Source organism: Camelina sativa, chromosome 9 (assembly GCF_000633955.1).
Source record: "Camelina sativa cultivar DH55 chromosome 9, Cs, whole genome shotgun sequence".
Lineage (NCBI taxonomy): Eukaryota > Viridiplantae > Streptophyta > Magnoliopsida > Brassicales > Brassicaceae > Camelina > Camelina sativa.
Genome location: NC_025693.1, coordinates 1,877,393 through 1,894,002, shown reverse-complemented (window position 1 = coordinate 1,894,002; position 16,610 = coordinate 1,877,393). Strand labels below are relative to the sequence as shown.

At 38.9% G+C, this 16,610-nt stretch overlaps 5 protein-coding genes across 6 annotated transcripts; 2 read left to right on the top strand and 3 right to left on the bottom strand.

The window, feature by feature from the left end:
- LOC104710211 (ribonuclease 1) lies at positions 207-1,607 on the bottom strand. Its single transcript, XM_010426773.2, has 4 exons — positions 1,313-1,607; positions 1,055-1,210; positions 671-869; positions 207-582 (listed from the first exon to the last, which is right to left on the bottom strand). Exons 1-4 carry the CDS (start codon positions 1,424-1,426, stop codon positions 359-361), a joined length of 693 nt encoding a protein of 230 aa, XP_010425075.1. The 5' UTR covers positions 1,427-1,607; the 3' UTR covers positions 207-358.
- LOC104710210 (pentatricopeptide repeat-containing protein At2g02980, chloroplastic) lies at positions 3,358-5,369 on the bottom strand. The gene has a single exon (XM_010426772.2). It carries the CDS (start codon positions 5,294-5,296, stop codon positions 3,491-3,493), a length of 1,806 nt encoding a protein of 601 aa, XP_010425074.1. The 5' UTR covers positions 5,297-5,369; the 3' UTR covers positions 3,358-3,490.
- Positions 5,697-8,963, top strand: LOC104710209 (probable apyrase 6). Its single transcript, XM_010426771.2, has 8 exons — positions 5,697-6,637; positions 6,848-6,960; positions 7,057-7,164; positions 7,385-7,439; positions 7,593-7,784; positions 7,877-7,974; positions 8,095-8,291; positions 8,383-8,963. The coding sequence occupies exons 1-8, from the start codon at positions 6,016-6,018 to the stop codon at positions 8,660-8,662; spliced, it is 1,665 nt and encodes a 554-aa protein (XP_010425073.1). The 5' UTR covers positions 5,697-6,015; the 3' UTR covers positions 8,663-8,963.
- Positions 9,548-11,620, top strand: LOC104710208. 2 transcript variants are annotated; one of them, XM_010426769.2, is made up of 8 exons: positions 9,548-9,783; positions 9,948-10,208; positions 10,318-10,389; positions 10,490-10,557; positions 10,637-10,787; positions 10,884-10,970; positions 11,059-11,148; positions 11,242-11,620. In XM_010426769.2, exons 2-8 carry the CDS (start codon positions 9,972-9,974, stop codon positions 11,389-11,391), a joined length of 855 nt encoding a protein of 284 aa, XP_010425071.1. In that variant the 5' UTR covers positions 9,548-9,783; positions 9,948-9,971; the 3' UTR covers positions 11,392-11,620. The 2 variants fall into 2 exon arrangements, with proteins under 2 accessions (XP_010425071.1, XP_010425072.1); XM_010426770.2 differs by having other exon boundaries at positions 9,917-10,208.
- Positions 11,722-14,356, bottom strand: LOC104710205 (TATA box-binding protein-associated factor RNA polymerase I subunit B-like). Its single transcript, XM_010426768.2, has 3 exons — positions 13,534-14,356; positions 12,476-13,413; positions 11,722-12,372 (listed from the first exon to the last, which is right to left on the bottom strand). The coding sequence occupies exons 1-3, from the start codon at positions 14,144-14,146 to the stop codon at positions 11,815-11,817; spliced, it is 2,109 nt and encodes a 702-aa protein (XP_010425070.1). The 5' UTR covers positions 14,147-14,356; the 3' UTR covers positions 11,722-11,814.

Here is a 16,610-nt window from a genome sequence, read left to right as displayed (position 1 = left end):
CAATTTCAGTTTTTGTTGGCTTTTTAGTAATTTAAACATAACATTGTGTCAATCTAGTTTTTCTCTAAAGGAGGATGTCAATCTAGCAATATTTTTCCAATTTTGTGTTAATCTGGTCTATTTTCACTTAATTTGCATGGAGATAATATTAAAAAGCATAATGTAAATGAGAAAGGAAAAAATAAATAAAAGGAAACATAATTTAGTACTTTGAAATTGAACTAATATCATCATCATCCAATAGCATCCCATAAATTTTTATTACACCATTATCTTCTCTTTGACCAAACTAAACCAATCTCCATGAACAAAAGATCGATTCCGGCTCAAGAGAATGTGAGAATTAGAAATTGGAAAATTAAAAAGAAGGGAATTCGATCTCGGCTCCACATTTGCCATGAGGGAAAACCGGACATTCGATTAAACCGGAACCAGACCGGTCAACACAAAGATAGACTTGGTACAATTGGCTGTTGCCTGATTCATCTCTGTTACACTCAATCCAAGGAGTGAAACCAATCGACTCTTTAATCGAATCTCGTATGCTCTCCAAAGAATACGAATTACCATCCGGATTAATCCCTATTACACACATAAAACCAATAATTAGACCGATGAGACCCAAACCGTGGAAAATAAAAAAAAAGAGAATTGAAAAATTAAAACGTACCGGCTTTGGTTAGAGCTCCAAGGAGATCGGTTTTCTGTTTAAGGTTAAGAGCGGTTTGGAAATACTCATGTTGATCGATAACCGATTCTGAGCAAGTACCATGCTTCTCCCATTCGTGTTCCCAAAACGCGTCACCTGAACCGCTCGGACAAGCCAGTGTTGGCCAGCTCCTCTTCATTGAGGTGATAAGATCTGATATCTGTACCAAACCAAATTAAACCAACCCGGTTATGTTTCAAAATTTTCCATTAGTTGTGAATCTTTAAACCAAGAAGACGGTACATTTTCCCGAGATCGAACTAACACACATAATAAATAACTTAGTCCGATCATATATATTGCAAGGTGCAAGCAAACCGAATCAAACCGGTTAAATCTTATTACCGTGGATTTATCGAATGGTTTAGTGTCATCGCAGTTAGATGGATAAGTGCCATCTTTGTAGTTAGGCCAGAGACCATGGATACCAAAATCAGCAGCTGGTTTGCCTGAAGTTGGAAAACAACACTTCTTCTGTGTGTCACAGTATGATCCTGGCCACTTTTTAAAATCAAACACACACAAAAAAAAAAAAACATTAGAACAAAAAAAAAATGTTAAGAACAATCATTATAAACATTGTTAGATGACGGGTTTTATTACTTGTTGGACGAAGTAGAAGAAATCGAAATCTTCAGAGGAAGACGAAGCAGCGAAGACAGAAGGCAAGATTACGAGAAGACTGATCACACACAATGATGCTAGAAGAATCTTCATCTTTGGTTTTTTTTTTTGTAAGAGATGATTGTGTTATTGAAGTTATAGGATTGAGATTGTTATTGGGTGAATATATATATATATATACAAAGGGAAACAGGAGCAGAGGAATGTGAACAGAGAGATATCAGTTTCCTTGTTTATGTAATAATGAAATAGACAGATACATCAAAAGAATCTGTGAGATTTATGGTATATACCTTTTCTATGTGAAGTGTATGTATATTTACGAGATTTGTTTCCTTTTAATTTTGTATTTTTTTTGTTTCTTGGAATCTTGAATGACAATATTACTATGAGATTACGTGTGAACATAGTTGTGGCTCAAGTCATAACGTTCACACTTGCTGGTTAGAAGGTTTGTTTTGTATGCTCGTAACGGCCCAATAATTTGTATATATAATTTATGTATTTAAGGAAGCCCAATTATTTGCACTTATAACTTATCTAATCTTAGTAATTAATAATAATTTCATTAAGATCTTTATCTAAGAAAAAATTGCAGTTAGGCAATAGAGATAATGATAATTAAGATGGATAATTTTAAATTTTGTCACGACAAAAAAAAAAAAAGTGTTGACAAAACAAAATTTTGAGTTAAAATTTTGTCATTTGCTGATAACAGCTTATTAATATTACTTTTATTTGACTAACATTATAAGTTTATAACTAAGTTAATTAAGCAAAATTTCAAAAACTATTTAAAAAAAAAACTCAGTCTGAACTCAATTTGAATTTTATTGGTCCTGAGCCGTTGCCGACAAAGTTTGTTTTCTTTACTTCTCATGGAAGAAGTGTTCTAAAAGTAGACGATATGATAGCTAAACTGTTTTATTTCTTGCTGTTATTAATGATGGCGATGTGATGGATCTAAATTGATCACAATGTCGATCTCACTTAGTCAACGAATTGTGTAATAAACTACGGAAGATGAGATTTTAAAAATAATAGGTATCTTATTTACTTCCTTAATTAGTTCCAAAAATAATTTCTAAATAAAATTGATGAAATCAACTTAGCTGCGATTCCAACATAAAAGTTTGATGAAATCAACTTAGCTGCATTGTGACAATCTCAACTACAAACCAGAAGATTCATAACTAGAAAGTCTAGAATCGTCGTTCCTGCTGGAGAGTAGTACTCAACTATCCCAAAAAAAAAACTATCGCAAGCTCTTGGTCATCCAAGCTTTTGTATCGGGGGATATTATTACCACGAGTCAGAGATTCAGAGATAAAGATTATAACTCGATCACTTCCACCATTGTATAGCTTGTAACTTTTAGTTGTAATAAGAGAGATCAGTTGTTTCGTTACAGCGTCGTGGTCGAAGGCGGAACTACGGTGAGCAGGATCCACGTGTATACGTATGAGGTTGAGTCCGGTAAACCCGTTCAGAGTTTAGAGTAGCGGGTTACTATAATGAAAAGTTGCATCCGGGTCTATCAACGTACGCTGATGATCCTGATGGAGCAAGTATATCATTGAAGAAGCTGGTAGAGACGGCGAAAGGGAGGATTCCGAAAAGAATGTGGAAAGAGACTCAAGTAAGGTTAATGGCGACAGCGGGGAAGAGATTGCTTAAAAAACCTGTTCAAGAAAAGTTTCTCAAAGCTACTAGAAGAGTTCTTGAATCTTCTGGTTTCATGTTTCAAGATGAATGGGCCTCTATTACCTCTGGTGAGTCTTCATCCTTATGTTCAAGTGAATTTTAAGCTTAGGTGGATGTATCAATGTTTCAATCCTACAATTTCAGCATCTGAGGAGGATGTAAATGCTTGCGTTGTTACAAACCTTGCCTTGGGCTCGCTTGGTGGTGATCCTCTTAATATAAGAAATGTTGTCAAGGTGATTGAAGCATCCCAGGGATCGGAGAATGTGTTTGCCCAAGGCCAGACCAAAGAAAGCAACCAAGGCATTAATGCCTATGTGTTGGTTACTGTTTTGATTTTGATTTCGGTTGTAGTAATTTCTCTAAGATATTAGAGACGGGAGCATTGTATAAATTAAGAAACAATATACAAGCTACTGTACATATGTTTTTATCTACGAACGAAGATGACGTTTACCAGAAATCCCCACAAGAACATTTACCATCTTCGAAATGGTGAAACCTTTGAACATCTCTAAGAACAACTCTCCTACCAAATATAAGAGATATTAACTTAGCTGCATTGTGACAATCTCTACACACCCTAAGGTTCTTTACAACCCGAATCGTTGTCCCTGCAGGAGTATTCAACAATCCAAACGCTATAGCAAGTTTTTCACTGTGATATCTAAGTGTAATCTCCTTCTCTTCATCACTCATATCGGCGTGAACCACCATCGATGTATCGGGAACATAGCCTGCAAGCTTTAGCTCTTTCACCATTACATCTAATACTCTGTGAAGCTTTGTGGTTGCAGACTTCACACCATCCCCTGAGAAAAACTCATGAACCACGTTGTTAACCTCAATGGAACTGACCCCAGGAACTTTAACCGCTTTTCGATCCTTCATCACCTTTCTTAGAGAATCTACATATTCCCATTTCTTGTTTCTTGCGTATAGATTTGATAAGATCACGTAATCACCACCGTGCGAGTCATCTAGCTCAAAGATCCTTTCGCTAACCTTTTCAGCTAGCTCCAAATTGTTATGACTGCTACAAGCAGATAGGAGAATCCTCCATAACAACGGAGTTGGCCTTATTGGGAGCCTATCAATGAATCTATACGCATCATCTAACCTTCCAGCTCTACCAAGAAGATCTACCATAGAACCATAATGCTTTATACTCGGAACAATCCTAAATTCGTGAACCATCCGGGAGAAATACTCACGCCCTTCTTCCACTAGACCTGTGTGGCTACAAGCGTTTAACAGACCAAGAAATGTGATCTCATCAGGATGAACATTTTCAGATCTCATTCTCTCAAACATTAACATTGATTTCTCAGCTTTCCCATGATTCGCATAAGCTACAATCATCGCTGACCAAGCTTGAGTATCCTTATACCTCATCTTTTCAAACAGAGACACGGCATCATCCAAGCTACCGCATTTCGCAAACATATCTATCAAAGCTGTGTTTACTTTCACATACTTACAAAACCCGTGTTTCTTAGCATACTCATGTATCCATTTCCCTAAATCTAACGATCCCAACAGAGCACAAGAAGACAGAACACTAAGAAGAGTAATCTCATTCGGCTTCAAGTACTTACCTTGCATTTCACGGAACAAGGATAAAGCCTCGTTCGGTCTGTTTCTTCTCGAGTAACCCGTGATCATAGCATTGTAACAAACAACGCACGGTTCAACAATCCGATCAAAGACGCAACGAGCAGCATCCACATCTTCACACTCAGTGTACATATTGATAAGCGTAGGACAAACATACACATTATCATCAAGCCCCAGTTTCATCGACACACAATGCAATTGTCTACCTTCTTCGAACGCCTTTGCTACTGCACAAGCTTTGAGAAGAGACGGGAAAGTGTAGTTATCAGGTAAAAGACCATCTCCCAAGATCTCAGCAAAGAGATTAAACGCTTCAAGAGGAGTCGTGGAGCGAGAATACCCACGAGTTATTGAATTAAAAACCACGATTTCTGGTTCAGACATTAAGTCGAACAGGTGGCGTGCGTATGACATTGAAGACTCCGTTGGAGACTCAGTGCAGAAATTTATCAGCTTTTTGACGAATGAGATATCTCCGTGTAGATCTGATTTGATCGCGTAAGCTTGAATTTGCATCAGCTCTCTTAGAGAGTTGCATCTTGAAATTAGAAGAATCGGGTTTGGTGGATTCACAGTGTAATGCTTAGTGAAAGTTTCTGTGTGGGAGAATGATGATATTAGTGAAGCTGAAGATAACGCCATTAAAGCTCTGAACTTGAGCTTCTCACTGACATTTCTTGAAGATAACGATAAGCTTCCTGTTTCGTGATCATGACCCGATTGCAAAATTAATGAACAAATAACCCGACTTGATCGACCCGGTTCGTAATTAAATACCAATTTTAAGTGCTACCGTCCGGTTAAGCCTTTATAACAGAATTCGAACCGAATATCCAAAATCTCGATTCGGTTTAGTTTGGTTATTTATTCCAGGGATAATTTAATTCTTCGGGTTGTAATTTAATATCAATTCTAGGTCCTGCTGATCGGTTAAGCCTTTATAACCGAATCGAATACCCAAAATTACGGTTCGATTCGGTTAATAATAATAGGGCTACTATAAAAACTCGTAAAAGGCGCTACAACGACCAATTTATTTTTTCCAATTTAATTTTTGCTTTTAATCTTCTTTTTTTATTTTTTATTTTTTTTCCACATTACCGAGAACGACATCGGAGACTTGAGAGGCGGCGACGAGCTTCACCGGCGCTGGTTCACGGCGGCCCTCTCAATCTCCATTATTCTCGGTTGAATAATAAAAAGCTTCAAAAAAAAAAAGAACAAAAATTCGAAAAAAACCACGAGAAAATATATTAATTTTGGTTTCCTTTTTTTATTTTTTTTTCCATATTTTGATTTTTTAAATCAGATCTTATGATTCATTGTTCTTCGTTCTTCTCGTGGCGGTTTGTGAATTGTTGATGCGACGATCGCATGCCCGTTCTAGGGTGAAGAGTAGTACTAAATCAGATATGGATCCGATTAAGTTCCAGATCCGTTCTGGGAACCACCGAGCATCGTCTTCTTCCTCGACCTACACGTTTACGAAACCTAATTCGAAACACGCGAAATCGAATCTCATGTTAACAATTGCTTCTGTATCTGTACTGTTGGGGTTTCTCTTTCTTTGTTACTCAATTTTGTTCTCCGGCGGTAATCGTTTAGGATCGCTTCGTTACAGCGTCGTGATCGACGGAGGAAGTACAGGGACGAGAGTACATGTGTTTGGGTACCGGGTTGAGTCGGGTAAACCCGTTTTTGAATTTAGAGGAGCGAATTATGCTAGTTTGAAGTTGCATCCGGGTTTGTCGGCGTTTGCTGATGATCCTGATGGGGCGAGCGTGTCGTTGACGGAGCTGGTTGAGTTTGCGAAAGGGAAGGTTCCTAAAGGTGTGTGGATGGAGACTGAAGTAAGGTTAATGGCGACGGCGGGAATGAGATTGCTTGAGTTACCTGTTCAGGAAAAGATTCTGAGAGTTACCAGAAGAGTTCTTAAATCTTCTGGGTTCTTGTTTCGAGATGAATGGGCTTCTGTTATCTCTGGTGAGTTTTAAAAATCTTTTCTTTAAGTTCAAGTTAGTCTTTTTATCTGATGCCATTGTTGAAAACCTTAAGAGTTGTATCAGCTTTAGGAGGAATACAAAAAGGATTTTGATTTGAGAGTTTGTTTCTCTTGTATTACTAGCTTAGCAGCTGAATCTAATTTATGGTTCAATCCATCTGCAATTGGGGGTGCTAACTATATATTTCCAGGATCTGACGAAGGTGTATATGCTTGGGTTGTTGCAAACTTTGCTCTCGGTTCACTTGGAGGTGATCCTCTTAAAACAACCGGAATTGTTGAACTTGGCGGGGCTTCTGCACAGGTTTAGTTTTTTTTTTTTGGTTAAATTCATTATTGAGGGATTTAAACGAGTTGTGGAACTTACTAAGAAGAAGGTGACGATTGTATGTTCTTTTAGGTGACATTTGTGTCAAATGAGCCAATGCCTGCTGAATTCTCACGTACAATATCATTTGGAAATGTTTCATACAATCTCTACAGTCACAGCTTCCTTCATTTTGGGCAGGTATATTCTTTCGATCTGTTTGGAATTGGTTTTACAAGCTTACAGTAGTTAGTTTAATCCTTTTTAAATTCGTTTAGTGGAAACTTAATCCAGTTGACCAAACAATTGTCTCCTTAACTGTTGTTTCTGTTAGTTTGTTTTATCTTTCTGAAATCTTTAGAAGGACGGATTTGATCTTTTGGCAATGTCCTGGATGCTATTAACCATCTTCCGATTGCAGAATGCTGCTCATGATAAGTTATGGGGTTCGCTTCTCTCAAGAGACCATAATTCAGGTAAGCTGTTGATGATTGTATAAGTCTTAAATGTCTAATTGATGGATCATTAAATTACCAATTTAAGTTTTCTAAAGTTATCAGATGACGTCTTCAAGTCAAATAGCAAAGTCTCTTTTCCTTCTCACTCATTCATTGTTTCATTTCTTGCAGCTGTTGAACCTACACGGAAAAGAATATTTTCAGACCCTTGTGCTCCAAAAGGGTACAGCCTCGACACAAACACACAGAAGCATTTATCTGGACTTTTAGCTTTGGAAAGCGGATTCTCAGATTCTTTTCATGCTGGGGGTAATTACTCAGAGTGTCGATCCGCTGCACTAACAATCTTGCAAGAAGGAAATGGTAGAATGTTAATCGATATCCCTGGATTTACATTCACTGGATCATTTTCCTTGTTGTCTCTAATAGATACAAATTTCTTCTTTTGACTGCAGAGAAATGCACGTATCAGCATTGTTCTATTGGATCAGCTTTCACGCCTAAGCTACAGGGAAAATTTTTAGCTACAGAAAATTTCTTTCACACCTCTAAGGTACTTTGTTTTCTGATATCAGATTCTTGCTCGTAGTGTATATAACCCCCATAGACCTACACCGCAATGTCCCGTCTTTGGAGAATGTTATGAACATAGGTCTTTTGTTTCTTGTACCAGTTTTTCGGGTTGGGAGAAAAAGCGTGGTTGTCGAATATGATTTCAGCTGGAGAGAGATTCTGTGGTGAAGATTGGTCGAAATTGAGAGTAAAAGACCCGTCACTCAGAGACGAGGATCTTCTACGGTATTGTTTCTCATCAGCATATATTGTGTCATTGCTTCATGATACTTTGGGTATTCCTCTTGATGATGAAAGGTATGTAAATTCAAGAACTCTGACCTAAGACTGATTTATAATTCTCGTAAGCACGGCTCAGTCCAAAATCTTGTTTCTCTTTATTTGGCAGAATCGAGTTTGCGATTCAAGCAGGAGATATACCCCTCGATTGGGCTTTAGGTGCATTTATTCTACAGACTGCAACAGAGACATCTCAACATGCAGCCATTAGTAATCACCATTGGTTCTATGATCTGTTCAGTAATGACTCGAAGACGCTTCGCTATGTCATCGGGATACCGATACTTTTGACAGTTTTGGTATATCTGGTATCTAAGTGGAGAAAACCGAAGCTGAAAACAATTTACGACCTTGAGAAAGGCCGGTACATAGTCACCCGGATTAGATGATCTTGGTTTTAAAACTGTTTTTGTGCCTCTCAAAGAGCTTGTGATTGTGAAGTTTCTTCATCTTCTCTAGTGATCAAGGGAGCAGCATCTGAGTGATTTATATGATCAACGGCTTAGAAATTTTCTAATTTGCTTGGAAGCATTGGGGGGTAAGTAGTAGAGTAAATACATGGGGGTGGGATGCGTAATTTCGATTGTTTTAGAAGGGATGCAACGAGTCTGTTTAGATATTACTTTACCACCATGTGTGTTATCAAAAATATAATTAAAATTCGATAATATAAGATTTCCTTTTTATACATACCACAACTTATGGAATCATTCAAGTCTTCCAATTGTTTTTTTCTTTCTAAGATGTAGATGTAGTAATTTAATCGTTTCGTTTCAGAGTTATAAAAGTAGTTGACATGTTTACGTGTCTAAACTAATCATCTTTTTTATTCGTTTGACAAAAAAAAACTATGTCTCCTAGTAGTATTTTATTTGATAATAAATCTGTAAAGTTGTTAAGTTACTTCCATGACTCATGCACCTAATAAATTTGCTCTAATAATGCGTCATGTACTACAATTTTATCTTACACGACAATTATTCTCCCACTTTAATAACTATATCACACCTTATAAATTATATATTCAGTAATTAATCTAATTGAACAACTATATCATGTTATGAAAAAAATGAATAATAAATCTAAATAAAAAATAAAAATTATTACAACCATTATTGTGTTAATAATAAAAACAAGTAAAAATGTTATCCTGTACAGGGAACATCTCGTTAACGTTACAGCGCGGCAAAGTATAGATAATACCGAAATGACCCTTAAGAAAGCAGTATAATTACTTGTAGAAGTCAACGGCCATTAACTTTTTCTTTCTTTCTTTCTCACACGTCGTTTCTATATTGATGATATTCTCTCAGCCCTCTCAGGTCTCATCAGGGCTTAATATAAAAAGCGAATTCTCTCTTCTGCTCGATTTGCGGGAAAAAAATATTTCGATCTGCGTCAGAAAAAATTATTCTATCGTCTCTCTCTCTCTCTCGTTTATGTTTCTCCAGATTCTCTGATTCCCTAAATCAGAGACGACAGACAACGCTATATACCAACATTTCTTCAGGTGATTAATGATTTGATTTCTCTAATCTCAAATCCGAGTTTCGAATTGTTTTTTTCTGATTCATATCTCCGATTTTGTTTCCCCGTTGATCATTTTGTATGGGTGGATCTAATTCGATTTTTGATTTCGTTAGGGTTTTTGATTTTGTTTTTTGGGTGGAATAGTTTTGTGGAAGGGAAAGGGAAAAAATGATAACTGAGAGTAGTGCCGTTGTGGTAAATGTTGATGGATTGATGCGTCCTACTCCTCCTCCTCCGGTTCCGGTGGTGCCGTTGTCTCCGGAGGTTAATAATAATAATGACAAGGCGATTGATATCTCCGATGAGAATGAACCGCTTATTGCTTCTGCGGAATGTCGTATTTGTTCTGATGATTCTCCTATTGACAATCTTGAGAGTCCTTGTGCTTGCAGTGGCAGCCTCAAGGTTTACTACCTACTATTCTGATACCATTTTATGTTTTGATGTTTTTTTTTTATATATATAATGATGATGATGAGCTGATAGTTTTGGGAAATGGCTTTGTTACTTTCAGTACGCTCATAGGAAATGTGTTCAGCGTTGGTGTAATGAAAAAGGAAACATTCTTTGCGAGATTTGTCATCAGGTAATGTTGTTTACCTTTTTAGTAGATGTTTCCCATGTAACTCTGATAGCAGTCATAGGGTGTTATCAGTATCTGATGGTCTTTTAACTTATCTTACTAGCCTTACCAACCTGGATATACTGCTCCACCACCTCCTGTTCAGCCTGAAGAAACCACTATTGACATCGGGTACGGTTATAACTTCATGTTTCTCTGCTTCTATCTTCTCAGATTTTATGTTACTGACATGTGCATATGTGCGTTGCAGTGGAGGATGGACAATCTCAGGTTTGGATTTGCATGATCCTCGTCTCCTTGCCATTGCAGAAGCTGAACGTCGGTATTTAGAGACTGAATATGTGGAATATACTGATTCAAATGCCAGTGGAGCTGCGTTTTGTCGTTCAGCTGCTCTAATTGTAAGCCGTTAAGCTTTTTTTTTGTGAAGTTTCTAATATGTGTAACAACTACTCCTCGCTTATGATAACCTCAAACACACACTTTTTCTTTGGCAGTTGATGGCTCTTCTTCTCTTACGACATGCATTGACCATAACAGACGATGCTGATGGAGAAGAAGACGACCCATCTTCTATACTATCTGTAAGCGGATCTGGTTTTTTTTGGACTCAGAGCAGTTCATGCTTAAAAGTATTATTGTAGCCTCAAAATCATCTGATTCTTATTGTAGCTTGTCTTGCTCCGAGCTGCTGGATTTCTTCTTCCATGCTATATCATGGCTTGGGCCATCAGTATTCTACAACGTCGAAGACAAAGACAGGTCTGTCCGGATAAACTCTTTTCTTTTATCTGTTGTAAGAATCGAACTGAATCAGAATCACGGGCATTGACTTAATGCAACCCGACTGAACAGGAAGCTGCAGCTTTGGCTACACAGTTTGCGTTGGTGCTTCAGTCAGGGCAGCCTAGAACAGTTCACTTCACGGTATCACCAGTCTCGCCATCATCCTCCATCGCTCATGCAACTACATCTACACAACAACAGGATGACGATCCTGTCTGATGTACTCTGATCTAATATCATAAGTATGGAGCCATTTACAAGGAACGATGTGAATGAAAATGAAGAGTTTGATTTCCTGTAAATTTAGAATGCTGTATGAGTAAAGGATCGGAATCATTTGAGTTCTTGAAAGGCTAGATCTCATTCCAGAGGAGTTCATTCATTTTATCTGTAGCTAAAAATGTCGATATTTTACTGTTTCTTGCAATAGTTTTTGCATAAAGTTGTAAATTCTGTTTTACAATTTTTTTTTTCAAATATCAACTATTTGAGTACATTTTTATACAAATGGATATAAATATAGGGTAATAGGGAAGAACACAGGAGACATATTACAACAAAAAACTGGATTAATTGGAATTATAAAGTTACAAATATTGTTATTACAACAAAAATTTATGAACATAAGTGTTAGCGTATGAATCATGTTGATGTGTTAGTGTATGAATCATCTTGTTCTCCACCAACATTCTCACCATCACAACAGTTGTCACATGTCATAAAAGGTGGAGTTAGATGTAAAACCTGATCTATCCTTTTCTCAATCCAAGCCAATCTCCTCTCAAAGTTCAACACACCTCTATGCATATTCCTCACATCAACCTCAGCAACCTTAGCACAAGCCCGCAAAAGAATGTAGTAATCCGCGTGAGCCGCATATATCAATGCTCCATCTTCCTTTTTCCTCACATATTGAAGATAGTCTAGTCTCTTTATCTTCACACGAGGTGGTATGTAACAGAACAAGTTCTCTCCCATGTCTGTAGTTAGTCTTTTTATCGCTCTCTCCTTTAATGTCTCCTCTTGATGATGATTCTCTGGTGATGATGAAACTTGGTGTTCTGAAGATAGATCAATATCCATTGATACACTTTGGTTACTCCTTAAAGGACTACTACCATCTATAGAAAGTTGGTTAAGTGATAGATCATCTTCCCTATCTCTTCCCCTCTTGGATGGAGTCCTAAACCGATCTAATTCCTACATCAAAAGAGACAGTTTATATGCAACCTTTTAAAGAACTAATTTCTTCAGATTATTCTAATAAGAATCTGAAGCATAATTAATATAAGCAGATTCTTACCTCGTCTTTTGGATAACTATTCCACAAGTTATCAACAGTTCTGTATGTATCATTAGGTAAATCTTCTTCTAAACCAGCAAAGAAGTCGTTTTTCCCGAGTGATAAATATGACAACAGATCCCTCTCGGATTCAAGGGTTTCTGAAGCAGCGACCTCATAATATTTCGCTTCAAGGTTCTTCAGAAGCTCCTCGGTATCAAATTTGGTTGCTTTCCTGACATCTGATGGCTCTGCATCAGCCAAATTTGTCTCTGAAACATCCTCCTCATCATGAACCGGAGAATCAAACTCGTCAGAAACGAGATCCTTCTCACTAGCATTAACTAACCCCAAACTCCGTTCCCATACACCAAAGCCATTGATGTTATAAAGCATCCGTATAGCTACAATCAGTATAGACATGACACACACACGGGTAGGAAGCTTCAGCTCGTTCTTCGATAGATATAACTCTGGAGGCATCGACCAGTTCTGTATAAGACGCACCAGATCAAGAATCTTATCCTCAGGAATAGACAAACGCTTTAGATAGTTTGAAGCTATACCATAGAAATTCACAGGAGGCAAAGGTAAACCTATAAAATCAGCAATCAAAGCAGCTCGTGATTCTAACATCTGAGCAGAAACAATCTGAAAAGGCCTAGCCATTATGCTCGTTTTCACAGGACACGCAGCTGATCGCTCTCCCATTTTCTCACGAATCTCGAGAAAACAAGACAAATACGGAAGCTTTCCTTCCCGTGCCCATCTCACAATGTCCGTGGGTAGAACAGTCGCTCCCGCTTTGTGACAAGCAAGGAAAGATATAGCCAAAGATCTCGATAAAGGCAGAGTCTTTTTAAGCATACCAACCCATATCGTCACTGCTCTTTTACCATCTAAGTTACGAGGCTCGGCTCTGTGTGTTTTAGGCCTCTTAGCATCTTTTAACTCACCACCTGCGAGACACCAACAAGAATGAGAGTTAGTAACAAACAGAATCACACAAAAAACAATAGAGAACTCTTCTTCTTGATGCTAAATTTGGAATGAACAAAACATCAAGTTTGAAACTTTACCATCTTCTGATTGACGCTCGGAGTCACGAATGGCGTTATCAGCCCAATCATCATCGTAGACGCCAGAGAGAGCCACGTAACGTAAACAGATAGGTCCAACCAAACCAATAATCAAAGGAGTGACATTGAACTTGTCAACCAAAGCATCACATTGATAAGTAACCATCATCAGAAAAGCTTTAACATATCTATCTCTAGCCTCATCGTAATAATCTTCATAACTCAAAGGCTCTGCTCCAAAATCCGCAGGCTCAACATCCTCGGGATAACTCTCAGGCTCTCTCTTCACTTCACGGAACAAATCCTTCTTCTCGTGTCCGGATTTGGGAATCTGGCTCAAGGATTGTAGCTGAGATCGAAACTGAGAGTAACGAACTGTTTCATCTGTGTAACGAGGCTGTGAAGGAGTGATTAGGTGTGGTATAATACGGCGATGTATGTTGTTATACATTGCGCCTTGGGTATCTCCACCTTCACCGATGAGATCTCCGTCGTCGACGCCGGTTTGGATTATATCTTCAGCCATAACACCGCATCGTTGGCAGTAGAAAAACCCGTCGTCTGCTTCGTCAAAGGCTTCGTTGTCGCACTCCTTGCAGATCATTGTAGTCATTGTAATCGAAAGGACTTAGAAAGACGAAAAAGGAAGAAGCTTTGCGAGGGATAAAGGAAACCGGCGAAACTTGGCTTCGGGCGTTTAGGATTTGGCGGCGGAGGAGCAGGTAATTAGGGGTTTTGATCTTGGAGTTATTGCAAAAAAGGCCCTCAAATTTTCTTTGTTTTAAAAATGTACCCATTACCAGCAAAATTCTGCAGCAGAGTCCGTCCTTTAATAAACACTAATTAGTTATCTTCAGCTCCCTTCTTGGTTTAGTTCGATGCTTAGGATTTTAGGTTCATATTGTGGTAAGATTCTCTTTAGTTTTCGATCTCTATTGTGGTAAGATTCTCTTTAGTTTTCGATCTCTATCATAAACAGATATGAGAGTTTTATGCTGAATGGTTATTTTTTTTGCATGTCCTATCACTCCTGTTGGGACTTTTATATGCGATGATGACATTGACTGTAACAGGATAAAGTTACCGTTACCCTCTACCTTATCTTTATCTTCACTTTTGTAAACCTGGTTTGTCCCGGTTATGCTTTTAAGCCAGCTGTAGTGGTCCTGCGTGACCCAACGTGCTTATGTACGAACCTTATCCCATTTTGGGAAAAACAATCAATCAATAATCATCTTCTCTTTACTGTCTCTCTCTCTTATCTCACTATCTGAATCATATCCTCTCATCATCCGTGAATCTCAGTCCCTTCAAGGTGATATTCTCTTCTTAACGTCATCTTTTGGGTTGTGATTTACCTACTTTCGGACTCGCGGTGAGTTTCTGAGTGGGGTTTATCTTTCATTTAGCTAAAACGTTTACATTGGTATCAGAGCCGTTTCAGATCGTCGGACAAAGCAAGCCATGGGTGACGCACACGCTACACGCTTACAAACCATGAACAAGCAGATAGATGACCAAAAGCCTGTCCGGTCGTTTATCTAAGATCGGTTTTCCGGTGTTTGATGGCTCACTCTTACAAGACTGGCTTTACCGAGTGGAGCAGTTCTTTCATCTGGACGGCACACCCCCAGAGCATAAAGTACATATGGCATCAGTACACATGGTGGGAAAGGCGTTACAATGGCACCACAACTTCCTTGAGAGCAGGTTTGGAAGATTCCCATCTTGGACTGAGTATATTATAGCTTTGTCTGGTAGGTTCGCCGAGGTAATCGATGATCCCTTATCTGAGTTGGTGAGCACTAAGCAGTCAGGGGATTTGGTCGAGGACTATTTGGAGAGGTTTGAGAATGCTCTAACCAGGTTGACTCTGCCAGAGCAACACGCGCTCAGCATCTTTCTCACGAACCTCCACCATCACTTAGCTCTTCATGTCCGTCAGTTCAAGCCTGCAACGATAGCTGAAGCAGCTCGACTTGCAAAGTTACACGAATCATACCTCATCTGTGTAACACAGAAGCCACAGAGAGCTCCCTTCAATTCATACCAAAAGACAAGCAACCATTACCCTCAGAAACAACTCCCTGCCATACTTCCAAATCCTGAAGGTAACAAGGCTCAAACGTCCAAAACCGGTTATAATCCTAAACCTACCTCGGAGAAGCTGCCCAGAAAATACACCTATGAGGAGATGCAGGAGAGGAGGTCTAAGGGTCTCTGTATGTTCTGTGAGGAGCCTTATACACCTGGCCATCATTTGAAACACAAGAGGTCCCAGATTTTCGTTTTGGACCTAGATGACGAGGAAGCGAGTGACGATGAGGAGATGTCAATCGTAACAGTGGAGGAATTGGCAGAGGAACTAGTGGAGAACTCGCCAAAGATATCCATCAATGCGCTGAACGGATCAACAACTTTCACATGTATGAGGTTTGTTGGCCAAAGTGGTAAGAGGAAGCTGCATATCCTAGTTGATCCAGGTAGCACCCACAACTTTATCGACCTTCGGTTAGCTAAAGAAATGGGCTGTAAACTGGAAGAGACCAGGCCGATGTCAGTCGAATCAGCCAATGGGGTGATGACATCTAGTCACAAGTGCTACACATTCCCTTGGAAGGTACAGGGGTACTCCTTCGAAGCTGAGTTTAGAACACTCCGTCTCGACTGTTGTGATCTGGTTCTAGGCGTGCAGTGGCTGGTTCCATTGGGCCCTATATTGTGGGACTTCTTGAACTTGAAGATGGAGTTCACGTTCAATGGAATCAAGCATTCACTAAGGGGAGTCACTAAGGGAGGCTGTAAAGTCATTAAAGGAGGAAGTCTAAACAAGATCATGCAACAGAGACCTCAAATTGCTCTTCTACAGCTGCAAGAGACAAACGCGTCCACATCTCAGTGTGGGGAACCTGAGGCGTTGTTTCACCATATAGCGGCACGTAATATTGAGCACTCTGATGACCCGAATTTGCAGATGCTGCTGGAGTCATTCAGGTGTCTGTTTGACGAACCAACAAGCCTACCACCATTCAGAGAAGGGCATGATCACCGAATCCCTCTGGAGGTTGGTGCCAATC

Coding starts and splice junctions, on each gene's coding strand:
- LOC104710211 (XM_010426773.2), bottom strand. CDS start 1,426: ATGAAGATTCTTCTAGCATCATTGTGTGTGATCAGTCTTCTCGTAATC. Junction 870..1,054: donor AACCATTCGATAAATCCACG/GTAATAAGATTT, acceptor GGTTTGGTACAG/ATATCAGATCTTATCACCTC. Junction 583..670: donor TGGAGCTCTAACCAAAGCCG/GTACGTTTTAAT, acceptor TGTGTGTAATAG/GGATTAATCCGGATGGTAAT.
- LOC104710210 (XM_010426772.2), bottom strand. CDS start 5,296: ATGGCGTTATCTTCAGCTTCACTAATATCATCATTCTCCCACACAGAA.
- LOC104710209 (XM_010426771.2), top strand. CDS start 6,016: ATGCGACGATCGCATGCCCGTTCTAGGGTGAAGAGTAGTACTAAATCA. Junction 6,638..6,847: donor ATGGGCTTCTGTTATCTCTG/GTGAGTTTTAAA, acceptor ATATATTTCCAG/GATCTGACGAAGGTGTATAT. Junction 6,961..7,056: donor TTGGCGGGGCTTCTGCACAG/GTTTAGTTTTTT, acceptor ATGTTCTTTTAG/GTGACATTTGTGTCAAATGA.
- LOC104710208 (XM_010426769.2), top strand. CDS start 9,972: ATGATAACTGAGAGTAGTGCCGTTGTGGTAAATGTTGATGGATTGATG. Junction 10,390..10,489: donor TTTGCGAGATTTGTCATCAG/GTAATGTTGTTT, acceptor TTATCTTACTAG/CCTTACCAACCTGGATATAC. Junction 10,971..11,058: donor ACCCATCTTCTATACTATCT/GTAAGCGGATCT, acceptor TTCTTATTGTAG/CTTGTCTTGCTCCGAGCTGC.
- LOC104710205 (XM_010426768.2), bottom strand. CDS start 14,146: ATGACTACAATGATCTGCAAGGAGTGCGACAACGAAGCCTTTGACGAA. Junction 13,414..13,533: donor CGAGCGTCAATCAGAAGATG/GTAAAGTTTCAA, acceptor GGTGTCTCGCAG/GTGGTGAGTTAAAAGATGCT. Junction 12,373..12,475: donor ATAGTTATCCAAAAGACGAG/GTAAGAATCTGC, acceptor CTTTTGATGTAG/GAATTAGATCGGTTTAGGAC.